At 43.6% G+C, this 21,716-nt stretch overlaps 1 protein-coding gene across 1 annotated transcript; it reads left to right on the top strand.

Moving 5' to 3' along the window:
* Window positions 1–10,817: 10,817 nt before the first annotated feature.
* Window positions 10,818–14,628, top strand: LOC123066659 (uncharacterized). Its single transcript, XM_044489699.1, has 3 exons — window positions 10,818–10,961; window positions 13,222–13,572; window positions 13,727–14,628. The coding sequence occupies exons 2-3, from the start codon at window positions 13,225–13,227 to the stop codon at window positions 14,360–14,362; spliced, it is 984 nt and encodes a 327-aa protein (XP_044345634.1). The 5' UTR covers window positions 10,818–10,961; window positions 13,222–13,224; the 3' UTR covers window positions 14,363–14,628.
* Window positions 14,629–21,716: the final 7,088 nt, after the last annotated feature.

The following is a 21,716-nucleotide window of genomic DNA, read 5'->3' as shown; positions in this document are numbered from 1 at the left end:
GCCCTCCTGCCTGGGCAAGCCGCAGCGGCCACGTGGAGCCCCATCTGTCCTGGTTCGTAGGCGAACCGGGACTAAAGGTATTGGGCTTTAGTACCGACCCTTTAGTCCCAGTTCGGGAACCGGGACAAATGGGCCTTATGAACCGGGACAGATGAGCCTTTTTCTACTAGTGTTATATAACTAGATAATACCCTGCACGTTGTTGCGAAATATTTTGCACCCATTTCAATGTGATTCGTTGTATGAAACATGAATATTTGAAGTAGTAATATAAAAAATTAAAACTAAAAATACATATAATTTATTATGTTTGATTACTATATAGTTGTAAACAAATTATTAAATATATAGCATAATAGAATGAAAATTTTCATGTATGTTTGCATGTTGAGAGGCATATAGTAGTGGGGGTGGGCCTTCTCTCATGCATGTTTTGAGGTGATGTGTCATGCTTTCATGTTGAGAGAAATAATTAGTGTGGGCTAGCTATTTAGATATAGGAGATTCTGTTGGCATCTTACAACAGCGAGTAATAAGATATTATCAATAAAGAGATTAGATGTGCCTATCTGTTCGTTTTTGCATAGAACTTTATGGGTTAAGTAGGGTTATTATTCCTAGTTTGCATTAATAAGGTAGTTGCGCATTATTGTGTCCACTTTACTTCATAAGACAATAGAGACTTATATTTAACCAGAATTTGACAATTCATGATTGAAATAGTTGCTTTTTGGAGGTGGTACTATGTTGCATATTACATACATTATTGGATAGTTATACAAATTCCAATTAATTTAGTGGGGTGAGTACTTGAACTTAAGTGTAAACTGATTTATTCTGCCATGGCTACCTATGTAATTAAATTAGACTTGGCCTTTCCTTTAGAGTAAGACCACATTTCAATTGTTTCCCTTGATGTGTTGTAGAGTATAGCATTAACAAAGTGTTGACTATCACCCTTTCCTTTTTTTAAAATGGTAGTTTTCAATATTGCCAAAAGTTCTACTTTCAACCTTAGTATCTCACCAAGTCGGTTTGAAATACTTATGATAAAGCACTGTAGGTTTTGTTGTCAAGCCTTAGGCATGGAGTTTCGAAAATAGTATAATATAGTTTTAAAATTTTCTGCAAGTTGCGGTGTTTGATTTAACGGGTGAATATTTGGCTGATTGCAGGCTCTGTCGTCCATGATAGTCAGATACTGTGCTTTTGGCTGGACAAAGCGACGCTATTGGAGTATTATAGTGTTTTGATGCTTTAGCCGCTTTAGTTCTGTTCTTAATCGAGACTTGCAAGTCTCCTAGAACTTCTGAGTTCGTGCAGTTGTGCCACTCTATTAGCATTATTGATTTAAGATACAGTAACTCCACTGATAAGTCATGCAATTATGCCGCTCGGTTAGTGTTACTAATTACAGCTATGGTGTACATATAGCTGGTTTTGACTGGTTTTCTTGATTTTTTTCCCACCGCTTGACTTGATGCCTCTTGAAACTGCTCGACCACATTGTCCTCCCTTTGGAGATGGAAGCAAGGGTTCATCAAAACTAAGAGACCCCTTGAATCATAGGGAAAGACAAGGATTTTTTTGTTTCAATTGATAAGATGATTAGAAAGTATTAAGATATATCATGGTGTAGAATAAGATAGCCATTTGTGCATAATTATTTAAGTTTGCCAACATGGCGGGCTTGATTTGGGATTAGGGGATTTTTTCCGGGTGCTCGGTGTAGTAGTACTTTTCTTTAGATAATGATGTTGTGATATTGTACGGGCGGACATGTGTGATAGTGGAAATTGGGCCACGTATGGGCCATTCTGCTCACTGTGTGTTCATTGGGCTGGAAAACTGCTATATGTGTTCTAAAAAAACCTGCTATATGCCTATTTATGAAACATATACTTATTTTTTTGGTAGATTGGGAGTAATCTTTACTTTTACCGCTTGGGAACCGCCGCTAATTTGTTTACCATGGAAGATTTTGAAAACTCTTGGTCGTAACGTTGACCGGAAGGGTATACCTACCAAAATTTTATTTAAGCTTTGAGCTCTGGCATCGCCGCAAATCCCTGATTCCCTTTGTGAAGGGCCTATCTATTACTTTCATGTTATTTTACTTTTATGTTGAGTCATCACCTTCTCAAACAAGCGCGAGCCTGAGAGCACTATTGTCATCCTCATGCATTGTGTATAGTGAATGTTGAATGCATCATGATTGAATGTCTTCTGCCATGAATTACAATGTTTACCCGTTGCTTGAACTTTGGAGGTACTCTGCATTTATGCTTTGCGGTCTCAGAAAGGGCTAACGAGATACCACTATTGTCATATTATATCGTGATTGTTTTGACAAAGTGTTGACATTTGAGATATCTTATTATTGCTCGCTAGTTGATTATGCCATTGATATCATCGAATATAATTTCTAGGAGTTATTCTTTGTATAGTTAGTCATGGTCTTTGTTGAAAACCTGGGTGCTATTTAAGCATATATATGGACACAAGAACAAAAGAGTTCGTAAAAGTTTTTCTATATCACTTTCAGTTTGTCACCTGAATTGCTTGAGGACAAGCAATGTGTTAAGCTTGGGAGTTGATATGTCTCCATCGTATCAACTTTTGCTAACGCTTTTGCTCTTGTTTTGGACTGTAATTTGCATGATTTGAACAAAACTAACCAGGACTGACGCTGTTTTCAGTATAACTATCATGGTGTTGTTTTGTGCAGAAATAAAAGTTCTCGGAATTGGACGGAACTTTTTAAAGAATTATTTTGAAATAAATAAAAAAATACTGGAATCAAGACCCACTGGAGGGGGAGGGTGGACAGCTGCCCACTAGGCACCAGGGCATGCCACCCCCTTCTTGCATGCCCTGGTGGGTAGTGGGGCCCACGAGGCTCCGCTTACTCTAATTCCATCTCTATAAATTCCTATTTTCGTAGAAAACAATAGGAGAGGAAGTTTAATTGCGTTTTACGATTCGGAGCCGCCGCGACCTCCTGTTCTTCATCGGGAGGCCAGATCTGGAGCCCGTTCGGGGCGCCGGAGAGGGGGATCTTCGGTCTTCATCATCACCAACCATCCTCCATCACCAATTTCATGATGCTCACTGCCGGGAGTGAATAATTCCTTCGTAGGCTTGCTGGACAGCGGTGTGATGGATGAGATTCATCATGTAATCGAGTTAGTTTTGTTAAGGCTTGATCCCTATTAACCACTATGTTCTAAGATTGATGTTTCTATGACTTTTCTATGCTTAATGCTTGTCATTAGGGCCTGAGTGCTATGATTTCGGATCTGAACCGTTTATGTTTTCGCAATTATATTTATGTTCGTGATCCGATCTTGCAAGTTATATGCACTCATTACGTGTTATGATCCGTAGACCCCAAGGTGACAATAATTGGGATACTTCCAGTGATGACCGTAGTTTGAAAACTTCATTGATGTCTACTTCGCAACTTATTCTTGTAGACTCGTGTTGGGCCTCCAAGCGTAGAGTTTTGTAGGACAGTAGCAGTTTTTCCTAAAGTTGGTGACCTAAGATTTATCGGTCCATGCGAGGGGTAGGATGAGGATAGTCTCTCTCAAACAACCCAGCAACCAAATAACAAAGAGTCTCTTGTGTCCCATACACACCCAATACAATGGTAAATTGTATAGGTGCACTAGTTCAGCGAAGAGATGGTGATACAAGTGTAATATGGATAGTAGATACAGGTTTTTTGTAATCTGAGAACATAAAAATATTAAGGTAACTAGTAACAAAAGTGAGCAAAAGCGGTATTCAATGCTTGAAAATAAGGCCTAGGGTTCATACTTTCAGGAGTGCAAAGTCTCTCAACAATGATAACATAATAAAATCATACTACAATCCGTCAACGTGCGACAAAGAGTCACTCTAAAGTTCCTATCACAGAGAATATAAGATGAAATTGCTTGTAGGGTACGAAACCACCTCAAAGTTATTCTTTCTGATCAATCTTTTGAGCTATTCTTATAGGTGTCACAAACAACCTTAGAGTTTGTACTAAAATAACACCATATGATACACATCAATCAACCCTAATGTCACCTAGATACTCCAATGTCACCACAAGTATCCGTGGATCTATTATACGATATGCATCAAACAACTTCAGATTCATAATATTCAATCCAACAAAAAAGAATCTCAAACAGTGCACCAAGATTTCTACCGGAGAAACAAGGATGAAAACGTGCATCAACCCCTATGCATAGATTACCCCACTGTCACCTCCGAAATCCGCGAGTTGAGTGCCAAAACATACATCAAGTGAATCAATAGAAGACCCCATTGTTCTCAAATGTTCTCAAATCCATAAAAGTATTCAATCCGATAATAGTGAAACCTCAAGGGTAAAGATAAAACACATATCTACTGGTATATACCCTCGGGCTCGAGGGTGAACTAATCCTTCCTTATAATGGTGGCCATCGGGATGATGAAGATGGCCTCCGGTGATGGTTTGCCCCTCCGGCAGGGTGCCGGAACGGGTCCCCGATTGGTTTTTCGTGGCTACAGAGGCTTGCGGCGGCGGAACATTCGATCTATGGTTGTTTGGGGGGTCTCTTTTGGTCCATAAAAAATTACCATAAATTTTCATGCCATTCGAGAACTTCTATTTCTGCACAAAACGACATCAGGGTAGTTCTACTAAAAACAGCGTTAGTCCAGATTAGTTATAATAAAATCATACCAAAACCATATGAAATTGTTGTAAACATGGCATGAATACTTCATCAATTATAGATACGTTGGAGATGTATCATTCATGTATTCACTATATGTTTATGCTTTGTTCCGGTTCTCCATTAAAAGGAGGCCTTAATATCTCTTAGTTTTCTTATGGACTCCACTATCGCGGGAGGGTAGGACAAAAGATGCCATACAAGTTCTTTTCCATAAGCATGTATGACTATTTACGGAATACATGCTGATACCGCTTGAAACTGCGTCGGTATTTTCCCAAAGAGGAAGGGATGATGAATCACAGCTACGATACGTATTTCTCTCAGTTGTGAAACCAAGATATCAATCGAATAGGAGAACCAAGCAACACAATGTAAATGATACCTACACACAAAGAACAAACACTTGCAACCCGACACGTAAGAGGGGTTGTCAATCCCTTCATGATAAAAAGATAGATAATTTTGCGATAGATTGGATAATAGCTCTCCATAAAACGTGAAATAAAAGATGCAAATAAAAAGTGCAACAAGGTATTTTTGGGTTTTTGGAATAATAGATCTGAAAATAAAAGTGGCAAATAATAGATCGGAAAGCAAATATGATAAAGAATAGACTCAAGGGTCGTAGATTTCACTAGTGGCTCCTCGCGAGAAATAGCACACGGTGGGTAAACAAATTACTATTGGGCAATAGATAGAAGATCAAATAATTATGATGATATCCGAGGCAATGATCAATATATAGGAATCACGTCCAAGATTAGTAGACCGACTCCTACCTGCATCTACTACTATTACTCCACACATCGACCGCTATCCAACGTGCATCTAGTGTATTAAGTTTATGAAGAAAACAGAGTAATGTAATAAGAATGATGATATGATGTAGACGAGATCTATTCATGTAGGAATAACCCGCATCTTGTTCAGTCGGTCGACAACTCTGTTATGGTGTCTAAACAGAAGAAAGAAAATGCATTGTTTCAAGTGCGGGGTTGACGATCATCTGTCAAAGAATTATACAGTGGTGCACTATTGCTATATTTGAAACAATTTCTAGTGCACATTGTTTTGTTGCCTGGAGCATTGCTATATTTGCAACAATTTCACGTTCTTGTGCTCCGGTTCCTACGCAGACTATATCCCTTGCCGCGCCTTTATCTGAGCTGCTGCACTTTGCATGGTCTTCGAACATGCATGGCGATCTTGCTGCAAAGTACTATTCGTCATTGCCACCGCCGTGGCTCCCGTCAGGCTCTGCAGTTCCTCCATCGGTTGATGCACTCCTGCAACAATTTCTGCAGCAGCAAGCGCCAGCCGATCGTGGCTTCTCCTGTACAATGCAGGACCTGGCTCGTCGACATTTACTACAGCCAACGGATGCCTGGAAAGGCATATTCCTGCCCAGTCCAAGATTTCGCTCACTCCTGCATCATCGACCTCGCTGCAGGAATCTATGCCTCGCCATGCTCCGACTGCTGTGGTTCCCCAGATGCGAGGTGCAGCAATGAGCTCTCCTCGACACCCTTTTCTCCAGGCCATAGGTCGGACTGTTTATGTTGTAATGTAATAAGTATTTTTTTATGATGTTCATCCATAGCCAATAATTTTATTGACCAACACCCTTCAAGCTAAACAGACACAAAATTACTATTCTTTGATGTCTTTCACATATAATAACCATGCACGATCCATGCTTTCCTCTCTGGAATAATTACCGAAAAAACTAGGTTCAAACTTTCATGACCTTACTATTTTGTTCTCTCTTAATTCAGCTTGTGGTTCCTTCTAAATTTTCCTTGATAATATATATTTTACTTTTCAGTTTCCAGTTTGATTATCTCATTGGCAAAATAATTTTGAATTCACAACATACATTGATTAGTTTGGAGATTCTCGAATTTCATTTCAAGTTATCATACGTTTCAAATTCCTACCATATATATATTAACATCAAAAGTTCTTCAATTTTTCACTATTTATGTATTTTCAAAATGACTAGACCGTGCGGATGCACGGGTTGTCGACTAGTCCCCCCTAATTGGAGTGGGGTGGGTCCCTTGATCCTCGCACTTCCAATCCTAACCATCCACATCAGCACCCCCGTAAAATGTCTACAAAGCCTTTTGTATTTCTAGATCACGAAATAGAACAATTGCCCACTAGTATCACGGTCCACCAAGCCGAGACATGAATAAAGACTGCCAATCTATTTCCATGGGAACAGCATCATCCGTTGTCAAACCATGAAATTCGCTTGTTATTTTCTCCACTGCCCCGGTGTCGAGATAAGCAACATACATGTCCTCCGCGTCCGAGTTGATGAGCAACGTGTCACTCTTTTCTCCAGGCCACAAGTATAGCACTCCCTCAATTCGTTGTCTCAGTTCGACCACCCTAGCAAGGTACCAGTCTGCACCCTTACCCCGTGTCCAGATCTCTAGCCCGAGACCTTCTTCCGTGTTTTTTTTTTTGGAAAAGGGGATGTACCCCAGTCTCTGCATCAGAAAGATGCATACGGCTCATATTATTAACAGGAAAGTCCAGTAACAAAGTCTCGAAAAGGTCATAGTACACACATAAACAAAAGCTCTAAAGAGGAAAGGCCCAAAGCCACAACCGGCTGGCAAAACAATAGGATCACTACATGTCTATCCTATTACATGACCGCCATCCAAACCGGTTGAAAATATCCCGAGCTACCATCTCCCATCGGGTAGACGCAGTAACCAAACGCTCCCTGGCCTCCGTCGGAGTGAGTAGCGGCCACATACGGATGAACGCCGTGGCCCTGAAAATAACCTGCAAAAAGTGAATGGTTGTTGATCTGTTAAAGACTAAGTCATTTCTGCAGTTCCATATTGCCCACAAAAGTGCACAAACGCCAATCCGAATGTGTCTTGCAGTGTCAGAATCCACCCCATCGAGCCATGTTCCAAATAACATGCTAATAGTGGTGGGCTGATTAATATTAAACGCAATATGAACCGACCGCCACAGAATCTTAGCCAACGGACAATCGAGAAAGAGGTGTTTGATGTTTTCATTATGATCACAAAAGCTACATCTAGACGAGCCCACCCAATTACGTTTTGCAAGGTTATCCTTAGTCAAAATGACTTGTTTATGCACAAACCACATAAACACTTTGATACGTAAGGGTACCTTAACTTTCCAAACATGTAACGAGGTAGGGATGACGCTAGAGTTAATGACATCCAGATACATTGATTTGACCGAGAACACACCATTCTTAGTAAGTTTCCAATGCAGCTGATCTGGCTGTTGAGACAACCGGACACCCACTAAACGTCTAACAAGATGGAGCCAGGCCTCCCAACGATTTCCAACAAGCGTCCGTCTAAAACTGATATTGAGGGGAACGGATTGTAAAACAGTAGCAACGTAGGCTTCTCTACGTCAGACAATGTTGTACAAAGAGGGATATTGAAGTGCAAGGGGGACCCCCCCAAGCCACGTATCCTCCCAAAACCTCGTAGTGGTACCATTCCCAACAATAAATTTAGTCTTGTTGAAAAAAAGTTGTTTAACTCTCATCAAACCCTTCCAAAAGGGAGAGTCAGAAGGCCTCACATTCACCTGAGCCAAGGTTTTAGCATAGAGATACTTATTGCGCAAAATCTATGCCCGGGTGGCCTCTGTCTGAGATGACAGCTTAAAAAGCCACTTGCTAAGGAGACATATGTTTTTGGCTTCCAGATTTTCAATACCTAGGCCACCTTGGTCCTTAGGTCTACATATTATATCCCACTTCGCAAGTCTATACTTTCGTTTAAGCTCATCAATTTGCCAAAAGAATCGAGATCGATAGAAATCTAACCTTTTCCTAACTCCGACCGGAACCAAGAAAAAGGATAAGAGAAACATAGGCATACTAGTAAGGACCGAATTAATCAGAATCAATCGACCTCCGTATGACATGAGCTTTCCTTTCCAACAGCTCAGTTTCTTTTCAAAACGATCCTCAATGCATTTCCACTCAATATTAGTTAGCTTACGATGATGAATGGGTATACCTAAGTATGTAAACGGTAATGTGCCCAATTCACATCCGAACAATTGTTGATACGACTCCCGGTCATCATTGGCTCTTCCAAAGCAAAACAATTCGCTCTTGTGGAAGTTGATTTTGAGCCCAGACAATTGTTCAAATAAGCATAGCAGCAGCTTCATGTTTCTTGCTTTCGCCAAGTCATGCTCCATAAAGATGATAGTATCATCAGCATACTGAAGAATGGAAATCCCGCCGTCAACTAGATGTGGAACGAGGCCACCTACCTGCCCTGCATCCATTGCCCGGCCTATTAAAATAGTAAGCATATCATCCACTATGTTAAACAGGATCGGTGACATAGGGTCTCCTTGCCGTAGCCCCTTGTGTGTTTGGAAATAGTGACCCACGTCATCATTCACCTTAATCCCGACACTCCCTTTCTGCGTAAAGGAATCAATCTGGTTTCTCCAGGCCGGATCAAAACCTTTCATACGCAAAGCTTGTTGAAGGAAAGGCCATTTCACTTTATCATATGCTTTTTCAAAATCCACTTTAAAAACTACGCCATCAAGTTTTTTGGAGTGGATTTCATGGAGCGTTTCATGCAAGACAACAACCCCTTCCAGGATGTTTCTATCAGGCATGAAAGCAGTCTGGGACGGCTGAACTACTGAGTGTGCGATCTGTGCAAGCCTATTTGTCCCGACCTTGGTGAAGATTTTGAAACTGACATTAAGCAGACATATAGGTCTGAACTGCTCAATGCGAACAGCCTCTGTCTTCTTAGGAAGAAGAGTTATCGTCCCAAAATTCAGCTTAAACAATTGAAGCTGCCCCTCGAAAAACTCCTGAAACATGGGCATCAAATCTCCCTTGATAAAATGCCAACACTTCTTGTAGAACTCCGCCGGAAACCCATCCGGTCATGGAGCCTTATTATTCTCCATTTGAGCAATAGCCTCAAACACCTCTTTCTCCGAGAAAGGAGCAGTCATGAGCTCATTCTCGGCAGTCTCAAGTTGAGGCACATCCTCAACCCTAGACTCATCCAACGACACGAAAGTCTCCACCGGGGGACCAAACAACTGCTTATAATAATTTGTAATATAAACTTTCAGATTGTCCTGACCAACTATCGTCCCTTCATCTTGTTCTAGTTGGAAAATTCTCTTTTTACGATGCTTCCCATTAGCAATCATGTGAAAGAATTGAGTGTTATCCTCGCCTTCTACGATTTTGCGAACCTTGGCTCGCGACGCCCACTTCAATTCCTCCTCATGCAGAAGCTTTTTAAGCAGCAGCTCCGCTTCTATCTTTGTTTCCAGCTCATCGGAATCCAAGATAGAGGTTTCTGCTTTAACTTCAAGGTTTTGAGTAATTAGAAGAAGTCGCTCCTTCTCCACCTTATAAATCCCATGCGCGTGCTTAGCCCAACCACGAAGGAACCTTCGGAGATGACGAATCTTGCATTGCCATCTCTCGATAGGCGTCCTACCTCCCGAGTCCTTAGCCCACTCTCTAGCTAGCAATTCAAGGAACCCTTCTCTTTCAAACCAGGCAAGTTCAAACGAGAAAATGTTCTTGTTACCCACAAAATTTTGAACTCCGAATCCTAGCACTTCTACGCACTGCGGAGACTGGATAAACCTTTCATTTCCGTGTACAGAAAGTATAACGAGAGCGCCCCGTCGAGGCCAGCCATATGAAAATATTCAAAGGTGGGTTTGATCGCCGGTAGCGGGAGAGTTAGCTTCGTTAAGGAGACATCACCATCATCACTGCACGCATCAATTGTGAAATAGCTTGTCGAGTCATCGATGTCTGACCACTCGTCACATGCCCGCGCAGCTCGCCCAAGCACTTTCTAGAGAAGGCTCGGCTCGGCTCGGTGCTTGAAAACCATTTTTGGCTCGCCATCGTCGACTTGGGCGCGCCCGCGTATCGTTTTCGCCAACTCGCGGGCGAAACAGCGGCGCGGAAATCAGCCGCCAAAATATTGGCTGCCAAATCTGGCGCGAGCCAGCCACCGTGATATAAAAGGCACGATTGATTTTTTTTCCCACCTGTTCGCCACTTTCCCCATCTCTCTTATCTCCACGCACAGAAGCGCTCTCGATCCAATCACCGGGCGGCCGCGTTCTGCGTCGGTGCGAGCTTCTCCGGCAGCCGGCGACCGGCCACGCTGCTCCACCTCTCGCCCTCCTCTCCCAGTCAAGCTACGCTCCAAGGTCGGCCGCTGAAATCCCCATCCAACACTACTCCGATCCCCTTTTCTATGGTCTGATTTGTGAGCTCAAATCCCCATCATCCCCTTATGGATGTATGTATTGTACGGAGGTACTACTTGCTAGATCTGAGATATTGCTTGCTGAATCCTCCTGTTTGCTGGAAGTAAAATTGGAATGGAACTCCCGTGCATGTTGTTGGTTTGCTGCAAGTAAAAACATATGAGACTCTAATCCATATTCTTTGTTTTTTTTTGTGGGTGATCCATGTTCTTTGTTTGACGCAAGTCAAATCACATGAGAATAATGATGTTAATTAGTTAATTAACCAGATATGGTTCTGAAAGTAGTATGGTCTGTTCTTCCCTTTTTATGCCATATGTATGGTCTCTATTTTTAGAACATTAAGGTGGATTTTTTGAAGTTGGATATACATATTAACTACTGAGACATGCTTCGATTTTTTGTCCATCAAGGTGTATTTTTTTTTACAAGTTGTGCATCCTTGGTACTGGTTAGAAGCAGGTTTGCTTTCTAACATGTATCTTTTAGCAAGTAATCATTTCTAACGATGTACCAAGTTAGCTCATTCATATTTTTGTACATTTCATATTGACCCAGATGGACATGGATCAACAAAGATATTATTATTACAACATGTTGAGGCGGAGAACTGTCTGTGTTATTGTTCTACTCTTGGCCCTCTGGTATAGAAGCAGAGATGGTAGAAAATTTAGAGGTAAAGGCAGGAAGTATGGTCCATTAGTTCAGAGAGACATCTACAGAACTAATGTACTAATTAGGCTCATTGACACATCGGATGCAACATGCATCAAGCAATTAAGGATGACTCGAGCTGTATTTTACAAGCTATGTAACAGGCTTAGGCAGAAGGAGTTGTTAAGTGACACATTTCATGTTTCGGTAGAGGAACAAGTTGCAATGTTCCTATACATGGTCGGTCAGCATCACACAAATTCATCTGTTCGATTTTGGTTCTGGCGATCTAGTGAAACAGTGAGCAGATATTTCAATATTGTCCTGCGTGCGATGGGGGAGTTAGCACGTGATCTAATTTATATTAGATCGACGGACACACACACAAAAATCACTAGCAGCCTGAACAGATTCTACCCGTACTTTGAGGTAATCCTTAGACCATAGATTTTTTTACTTATTATACAAGATCGGCCTAGCCCAAGCTTGACATGAACTTCCCTTTTTCATATTCGTAGTGATGCATAGGGGCACTAGATGGCACTCATGTTAAGGCTTGTGTTCCTGCTCACATGGTGGACAAATTTAGGGGTCGCAAGTCATATCCCTCCCAAAATGTGCTAGCAGTTGTTGACTTCGACCTTCGGTTCACATATGTTCTAGCTGGTTGGGAGGGCTCTGCCCATGATTCTCTTGTGCTAAAAGATGCCCTCTCACGTCCAACAGGTCTGAAAATACCTGAAGGTACATATACAACTTAACATACATGTTTGTCATTGTGGCGTTCCAACTTGACCTTAGCTCACCATTAGTGCAACATGGTTGTAGGGAAATTTTTCTTGGCTGATGCCGGGTATGCTGCAAGGCCGGGGATATTGGCTCCTTGTCGTGGTGTGCGTTACCACCTAAATGAATTTGCTGGACCCCATGAACCAACTACGGAAAAAGAATTATTCAACCACCGTCATTCATCACTTAGGACCACAGTTAAACGAGCATTTGGGGCTCTTAAGAGTCGCTTCAAGATTCTTACTCAAAGGCCCTTCATACCTTTAAAATCTCAGATTAAGGGGTAGTTGCTTGTTGTGCTTTGCACAAATGGATATTAGAAAATGGTATGCCAACCTCCCAAGGAGTAGTGGACGGGTTCGTGATGAAGAGGCTGACATACGTGAGTGCGCTGCCAAGCGTGATTTATTAGCTCAACAGATGTGGGCAGATAGAGAGAATGTAAGTGACAACGAGGCTAATGCTAACTTATTTTAGTATCTCTGTTGCATTTCCCATGTGAGGGAACAATGGAAGCTTGTAGTGTATCTTTGATGTATTTTCATGTGAGGGAACAATTGAAGGATGTAGTGTTTTGATTTTGATGAATTTATGCAACTTATTTTATCATTGTAAGATTGTCTGACTTGTTTTAGTATGTAAGCTTCAAGTGTTGCTGAAGATGGGTGTTTCTATGCTGGTCCGGACTTATTTTATCATTGAAGGATGTGCATTTTTTAATCACTTTAAATGGTTTGTGTTGGTGACCTATCTGCAGGTCATGGGGAAGCAAAAGCTCACTATAAAGACCGAGGAGGAGTCAAATCCTCGTGAGAAGTACATAACCTGGACTGACGAGGCGACAAGGTTTATGCTTGATTGGTATATTGAGCTTCGTAAGGACAAACCTGCAACTTTCAAGTTCAAGAAACAGCACCACTTGCACTGTGCTGATGCTTTGAATGGCAAGTTTACTCTTGGTGTCACTCAAACCCAAGTGGACCGACACTACCGGTCATGCAAGGAGAAGTGGGGTTGGGTGCGTCGCGCCATGGCCAATAGTGGCAATGGCTTTGACATGATTAATTTCACATTCACACTTTCTGAGTCAGAAAAACAAAACCTAAGTGTAAGTTTGTATTATTGTGTTCTCTTGCTTCTATCATAGTCTAATATGAAAATAGGTGGATAGGCTGCTATTGTCCATATATGTGCTTCCTATCCATTGTCCTTTATTGTGATTGCTTAATATTTTACCATCTTTTTCTTTACCTTATGTGCAGAAAACTGCAGTCAATTATCTTACTAGACCCATCAGGTTTTTTAATCAATTGCAAGAGTTATTCTCTGACCAGTCCCATGCTGATGGCTCGCTTGCAACTGACCAAACCACTGTCAATGTGGATGATGATAGTGATGACAGCGAGGAAGTGAGGGAACTTGAGGCCAATCTAATTCCAGTTGACAGCGATGAAGCTGACTCTGACACTATTAATCGTCACAGTCCTAAAGTTGACTTGGAAGGCAATTCTTTAAACAAGAAGCGCAAGCACGTGTCATCTTCACCTTCCAAGAAGCCAACTAAGGGGAAAGCAAACAAGAAGGGCAAGATATCTAATGATGATATGGCAACCAGTATCAAGAAGCTAGCTGACTCTCTTGCATCTCCTATTGTTTCTGTGCAACCAATGCCACCTACAGATCCATATGCAAACCTTTGGAAGCGGATAAATGCCCATACCATACCAGCTAAGGATAAACTTGAGCTTGTTGCATATCTATCCAAACCAGACCAAGATATCTTCCGTAGTTACCTCAACTATGCTGATGAAACAATTCTTGGACGGTGGGTCCTTAGCTTCTTCGAGCCTCGGTTTCAAGAAGATGGTGGCAACGGTGGATCTGCAACTGCTCACTGAATGGCCACATGACTAGATAGAGATTGCGGCTTCCTTTTGTTTACCGCTAGGAGCATGGGTAACATACATCATGCATATTTTGTCTATATAGAGCAGGCCGGGTGCATCATATTTTGTTTATATGGAGCAGACTTGATGCTAGTCTGACTAGTCTGACTTACTTGTTCTGGTAAAGACTTGGTTACTATGTGAATTTTATTTAGCCTCCTTGATGATTAATCTGATGTATCGAACAATATGAGTTATCTAATGTATTAGTTGAACCATGTCATTGTCAATTTCTGAAAATGCATGCTTACAGTTTGTGTCTGTGTGCATTTCTAAATTGAAAATTTGTATTAATGTCATGTGATATATGTGAGGTAGTGTCTGATGCTGATCACTTTTTGGCTGGCATGCATTTTGGAACCAAACCAAACACAGTCCAATGAAGGTTGCCAAATATTTGGCTTCAAACCAAACGCTGGCCAATGGTTTTGGGAAAAAGTTGGCAAGTGCTATGGGCTACAAACCAAACAGCCATAACCTGCCAATTTTTTGGTCTTGCCTTCAAGTTGGCCATGCCAATAATTTGGTAGGGCTAGATGGGGCACAATCCAAACATACCCTCGGGCCAGCGGCGGCGGAGGAAGGAGCAGTCGGCGATGAGCCTACGCCACAGCTTGCATACCGTGGCGCAGCGAAACAGCGTGGCGACGTCGGCCACGCGCACAAGGACCTCCAGGACAACGTCGTCCGGGAGCGCGGCGGCCGTCTCGATTCCCACCATCGATGTGTACTAGTACTAGGAATCTGCCGAATTTCAGATTCAGTTCCAAATCGGCTTCTTTTCCAACTTCTACCGGGACTCGTCTTCAGTCTGATTATAGTTATCCTGTCTATCCCAAGCACGTTTTCTGATTAATATTTGACACCACTAGGCAGCCAGGCCCAATGCTATCCCCTAAAATGGACATAGTATCCGTTCACCGATATGTCTGGATGTGTCCGCCGACACGTAGACACTGATATGGGAGGTTGGGAGCGCTCCTTTCAAACGTGGCTAAGAACAAAGAGGGAAAATTTATGCAAACTGGACAATTTTCATTTCAACTTGGACTAAATTCAAGAAAGTTTGATATATTTTACCAAAGAAGAACATACATGGATTTATTAACACAGCAAAAGTGTCTAGTTAAATCTTCATAGACCATGGAGATGAACATGTACAACGCCCTGTTCTTCCCCACGTTTGGTGAGGAAGAGCAAGACATGGGAGGAGGCGGAGTGGCTCCCGTGTCCCTGCTCTGACTTGCCGGAGTCCGCCGCCGGTCGGTGAGCTCACAGATCGAAGTATGGTCCGGCCTCATGGTTGCTGTGACAAACAGCGCGGATGGCGCAAACAACGCGGAGCTGCCGATGTGGGTCGGCGTGAGCTTTGTGTGGGATCAAAGAGCACCCGCTACTGGTCGATGAAGGTCATGTCCTCTGTGACCATGCCCGCCACTACCTCCTCGTTCGTCATAGATTTGCCCCTACGCCAGTAGGTGATGCGTGATGAGGTCGAGATTGTAGTGCTGGTTCTCCTGCGCCCTCTGGAACTCCAACTCCGGGTGAGTCGACTCCACCTTCGCCATAATAGTGTGGAAGTGTGCCTGCCCCAGCTCCATTGTGAAGCTCGTTAGCGGTCTGACCTCTAGTTTCCGTGCACGACGGGTTTTCCAGCTGCCTGCAAGTCCGGCCAACTCGAGCTTTTGTTCCATACAGAGGCTCTCCCACAATGCACTTGAGCTCGTCGTCATTGCGTTATAGGTGCACAGAGTAGGAAGGGAAGCGGAGGTGGTGCGGTGTGGAAAATGTCACACGTGATAACGTTTAAGTAGCGGGCGTCACCCTGACCAAGTAGCACACTATTTCATTACGGGGGCCGAAGCGGGTTTCTCGGTAGGCGCATCTGTTTAATGTCTGTAGGCCAAAGAACGGGCATGCGCTACAATGCGGTAGAAAATCGTCCCCTCACTTCGTTTGGTCATGTCGCTCTAGAATTTAACGGGCACATAGATCGACCAGATGTGGCGTGGGTGGCGCTCTCGGCCGGCGCGCAGCTTCAATGCTGTCTCCTGTGATCGTTCGTGTTTTCTCTGGGCCTGCATAAATGTGGCACCGGGAGCGGAGGTGCGGTCGCGCGGGAGATGGTTTCGGTTGGGAGACTGTGCTGTCGGACTCGTATGTTGCAGCGGTAGTGCCGCTTCAAACCTTTCCCTTATCTGTGTCCTGTTTGCTGGAATTCAAACGCACAGACGCGCCCGCAGATAAATATGGGTCCGTGTTAGATGGCAAATTACATCCAGACACGCCGGTCCAGACATTTTGTTGTGTTATTTGAGAATCCGTGTTGGAGATACCCCTTACTGTCTACCAGCCTGTGTACCCTCTTGGGCAGAATGAGAAGAGCTCTCAAATTGGACCAAGAGATAGTGGAATAAAGGATAATATGCAAGATGAGAGTAGTTTAAAGAGAACAAGCGAGTGGAAGAACATCAACAATTCGATTCACCACGTAGTACAGAGATTAAAGAGGTGTAGCAACAACAAATGGCCATTGAAATTAATTATAGTAGAACAACCTACTTTTTTAGCAAAATCTTTCCAAATAATTGTGCTCTTTTTGTTTGATATCGATGATGTCTTTCAGTCGCTTGTCTCTAAGAAACGCAACTTTCACTAATTATTTATTTTATTTGAAAAAGAGAAATGTCCGGGCCTCTGCATCTGAGTGATGCATGCATCCATTTATTGATGCTAGGTTCGAAAATAAAGTCTTAGGTTCAGCAAAGGGTAACAGAAGGAGCATAAGAATAAAAATGAAAGAACAAAAAAAGGCATAACCGGCGAAAAATAGGCCTAGATGACTAAAAACCTATCCTATTAGTGGATCGCCATCCAAAACCGGTTGTAGATAATCCGTGCTACTGACTCCCATTGGTTGCACCCAATAGACAAAAACTCTCTGGAGTCCGCATGCGTGAGTAACAACCACATACGAATCCGAGCAGTGGCCCTGTAAATAAGTTGCAAAAGTTGACAAAATTCTGTATGATAAAGATGATATCATTTCTTCAGTTCCATATAACCCAATGTAATGCGCATATTCCTATCTGAATATGGCCCGCAATATTTGATTCCACTCCAGTTAGCCACGTCCTAAGTAACGTTTCAATACTACTTGGAGGGGTAACGTTAAAGGCTATATGTCTCGTATGCCATAAAAGCTTGTCAAGAGGAGAGTCGAGAAAGAGATGTTTTGTGGTTTCATTATGGTCACAAAAGCAACATGGTGAACTACCCTTCCATCTTCTCTTCACCAAATTATCCTTGGTTACAGTTTCTTGTGAGCAAACCACATGAAGATTTTGATTCTCAAGGGTATTTTAATCTTCCATATGTGAAGTGATTTCCGTATTGGCCCAAAGTTTATTAAGTCTAAGTACATGGATTTCACTGTGAAACTACCGTTCCTGATAATTTCCGGTGAGTGGCATCTGGTTGGTCAGAGAGTTGAACATCCATCAACCTATGAACCAAATGCAGCCACGAATTCCAATGTTCCCCACCAGAACCCTCCAGAACTGTATGTTTAGGGATACTGACTATAATACTGGCACCACATAAGCTTCCTTACGTTGTACAATATTATAAAGCGTAGGATATTATAATGCTAAAGGCATATCCCCTAACCATGTGTCTTTCCAGAATCTAGTACCATTACCATTCCCAATGTTTAACCGGACTCTCTGAAAAAAGGTTCCGTTCGACCTCATTAAACCCTTCCAGAAAGGCGAGCCATTCGTACTGTAACCGGGGTTAATGTCTTAGATGTAGGTACTTATTACGTAAAATTTGTACCCACATTGCCCTCGGTCTCAATAGACAACTTAAATAGCCGTTTGCTAAGTAGGCATCTATTATTAACCTCTAAGTTCTCAACCCCTATCCCTCCTTGGTCCTTCGGTCTCCAAATTATATAACATGTGTTCAACCTATATTTCGTTTTTACTTCATCACTTTGCCAGTAAAAATGTGATCGATAGAAATCCAATCTTTTCCCTGCCCCTACCGGTACTTCAAGGAAAGATAAGAGGAACATCGGCATACTAGTTAAAACTGAGTTTATCAACACTAGCCTCCACCCATATGAGATAAGCCTACCCTTCCAACAACTTGGTTTTTTCTCAAATCGATCTTCAAGGCATTTCCACTCCTTGTTCATTAATTTCCGATGATGAGTTGGTATCCCTAGGTAGCTAAAAGGATCCTAATTCACATCCAAACAATTTTTATATATGCATCTTGTTTATATTTGGCTCTCCCAAAACAGAACAATTCGCTCTTGTTAAAATTAATTTTCAGTCCCGAAAATGTCACGAAGTTCGGCTACCCGTGTGCCACGCCCCAACTACAGGTCATCACCATCGGGTTGGGCCTCAATCTAGTGACTAACTTTCCTGTCACCGGTCATCGGATCCGGAATCCCACCAAATGTGACGACGTCCTCTATAGCGACCTCAGCTGGGATGTGACACCTATCATATACCCGACCGCACCTGCGACCACCTACATGGGGGAGGGTGACCGTGACAGCCGCGTGGGAAGCCCCGCCGTCGCCCCCTTCCACGGGCGCCAAAGAGGCCTCAGATGGTCTCCCCTCCCCAAGACCCTGGGATTTATCCTTTTGTGGCGACGAAGATCAATGTGGCGACGGCTGTGGTGGAGAGGGGGCTTCCTGCCCATGACTCCCAACCACCCCGTCCGCCGAAGATGAGTGCCCCCACCTAGGCGTGGATAGAGCAGGCAACCCAAGTACCACATTTCCTAGGGTACCCTCTGAGGGAGTTCTGGATTACGGGGTCCTTGGGCGTCCGAGCTATGTGACGTGGGCCGGACTGATGGGCCGTGAAGATACAAGACGGAAGACTTTCCCCCGTGTCCGGATGGGACTCTCCTTTGCGCATATGGCAAGCTTGGTGTTCGGATATGAAGATTCCTTTCTCTGTAAACCGACTCTGTAAAATCCTAGCCCCTCCGGTGTCTATATAAACCGGAGAGTTTAGTCCGTAGAGGCAATCATAATCATACAGGCTAGACATCTAGGGTTTAGCCATTACGATCTCGTGGTAGATCAACTCTTGTAACCCCTATACTCATCAAAGTCAATCAAGCAGGAAGTAGGGTATTACCTCCATCAAGAGGGCACGAACCTGGGTAAACATCGTGTCCCCTGCCTCCTGTTACCATCGATCCTTAGAAGCATAGTTCGGGACTCCCTACCCGAGATTCGCTGGTTTTGACATCGACATTGGTGCTTTCATTGAGAGTTCCTCTGTGCCGTCGTTGAGAGGCTCGATGGCTCCATCAATCATCTATAACAATGTTGTCGCGAAGGAGATTTTTCTCCCCAGCCAGATCTTTGTATTCGGCGGCTTCGCACTGCGTGCCAACTCGGTTGGCCACCTAGAACAGATCGACAGCTATGCCCCTAGTCACCAGATCAGTTTTGGAAATCTGAACTATATCGATGATATCCGAGAAGACTTGATCTTCCAAGGGTTTGCGGCCTCAACCACCGCTCCGGCCTTAGATCCGGAGCGCGTCACCAGGTCTGAAGATGGGAGTCTAGAGCCCGCCGGACTCTATGCATCTATAGAGCTCAACATTGGAGAACCGGAGAGAATAACGTTTCCGGCAGTCATCACAAAGCCGGACTCTTCCCCGGACACTAGCTTCGAACCCTTGAAATTGTTGGGGAACGTAGTAATTTCAAAAAAATTCCTACGCACACGCAAGATCATGGTGATGACATAGCAACGAGAGGGGAGAGTATTGTCCACATACCCTCGTAGACCGTAAGCGGAAGCGTTATGACAATGCGGTTGATGTAGTCGTACGTCTTCACGATCCGACCGATCCAAGTACCGAACGTACGGCACCTCCGAGTTCAGCACATGTTCAGCTCGATGACGATCCCCGGGCTCCGATCCAGCAAAGCGTCGGGGATGAGTTCCGTCAGCACGACGGCGTGGTGACGATGATGATGCTCTACCGGCGCAGGGCTTCGCCTAAACTCCGCGATGATATGACCGAGGTGGAATATGGTGGAGGGGGGCACCGCACACGGCTAAGGAACGATCCATAGATCAACTTGTATTTTATGGGGTGCCCACCTGCCCCCGTATATAAAGGAGCAAGGAGGAGGGGGCCGGCCAAGAGGAGAGGCGCTCCCTAGGGGTGTCCTACTCCCATCGGGAGTAGGATTCCCCCTTTCCTAGTCCAACTAGGAGTCCTTCCAAGTAGTAGGAGTAGGAGACAAGGAAAGGGAAGAGAGAAGGGAAGGAAGGAGGGGGTGCGGCCCCTCCCCCTAGTCCAATTCGGACTAGGCCATGGGGGGCGCGCGGCCTGCCCTAGGCAGCCCCTCTCTCTTTCCCGTATGGCCCAATAAGGCCCAATACTACTCCCCGGCGAATTCCCGTAACTCTCCGGTACTCCGAAAAATACCCGAATCACTCGGAACCTTTCCGAACTCCGAATATAGTCATCCAATATATCGATCTTTACGTCTCGACCATTTCGAGACTCCTCGTCATGTCCCCGATCTCATCCGGGACTCCGAACTCCTTCGGTACATCAAAACTCATAAACTCATAATATAACTGTCATCGAAACCTTAAGCGTGCGGACCCTACGGGTTCGAGAACTATGTAGACATGACCTAGAACTATTCTTGGTCAATAACCAATAGCGGAACCTGGATGCTCATATTGGCTCCTACATATTCTACGAATATCTTTATCGGTCAAACCGCATAACAACATACGTTGTTCCCTTTGTCATCGGTATGTTACTTGCCCGAGACTCGATCGTCGGTATCCAATACCTAGTTCAATCTCGTTACCGGCAAGTCTCTTTACTCGTTTACGTAATGCATCATTCCATAACTAACTCATTAGCTACATTGCTTGCAAGGCTTATAATGATGTGCATTACCGAGAGGGCCCAGAGATACCTCTCCGACAATCGGAGTGACAAAACCTAATCTCGAAATACGCCAACCCAACATGTACCTTTGGAGACACCTGTAGTACTCCTTTATAATCACCCAGTTACATTGTGACGTTTGGTAGCACCCAAAGTGTTCCTCCGGTAAACGGGAGTTGCATAATCTCATAGTTACAGGAACATGTATAAGTCATGAAGAAAGCAATAGCAATATACTAAACGATCAAGTGCTAGGCTAACGGAATGGGTCAAGTCAATCACATCATTCTCCTAATGATGTGATCCCGTTAATCAAATGACAACTCTTTTGTTCATGGCTAGG

The sequence above is a fragment of the Triticum aestivum genome, chromosome 3B (genome assembly GCF_018294505.1).
Source record: "Triticum aestivum cultivar Chinese Spring chromosome 3B, IWGSC CS RefSeq v2.1, whole genome shotgun sequence".
NCBI lineage: Eukaryota > Viridiplantae > Streptophyta > Magnoliopsida > Poales > Poaceae > Triticum > Triticum aestivum.
The sequence above is the reverse complement of the archived record's forward strand: the minus strand, read 5'-3'. Positions and strand labels throughout refer to the sequence as shown.

Excerpts from the sequence above, each read along its gene's own strand:
- LOC123066659 (XM_044489699.1), top strand. The coding sequence starts at position 13,225 with ATGGGGAAGCAAAAGCTCACTATAAAGACCGAGGAGGAGTCAAATCCT. Across the intron at positions 13,573-13,726 it reads CAGAAAAACAAAACCTAAGT|AAAACTGCAGTCAATTATCT; the intron begins GTAAGTTTGTAT and ends CCTTATGTGCAG.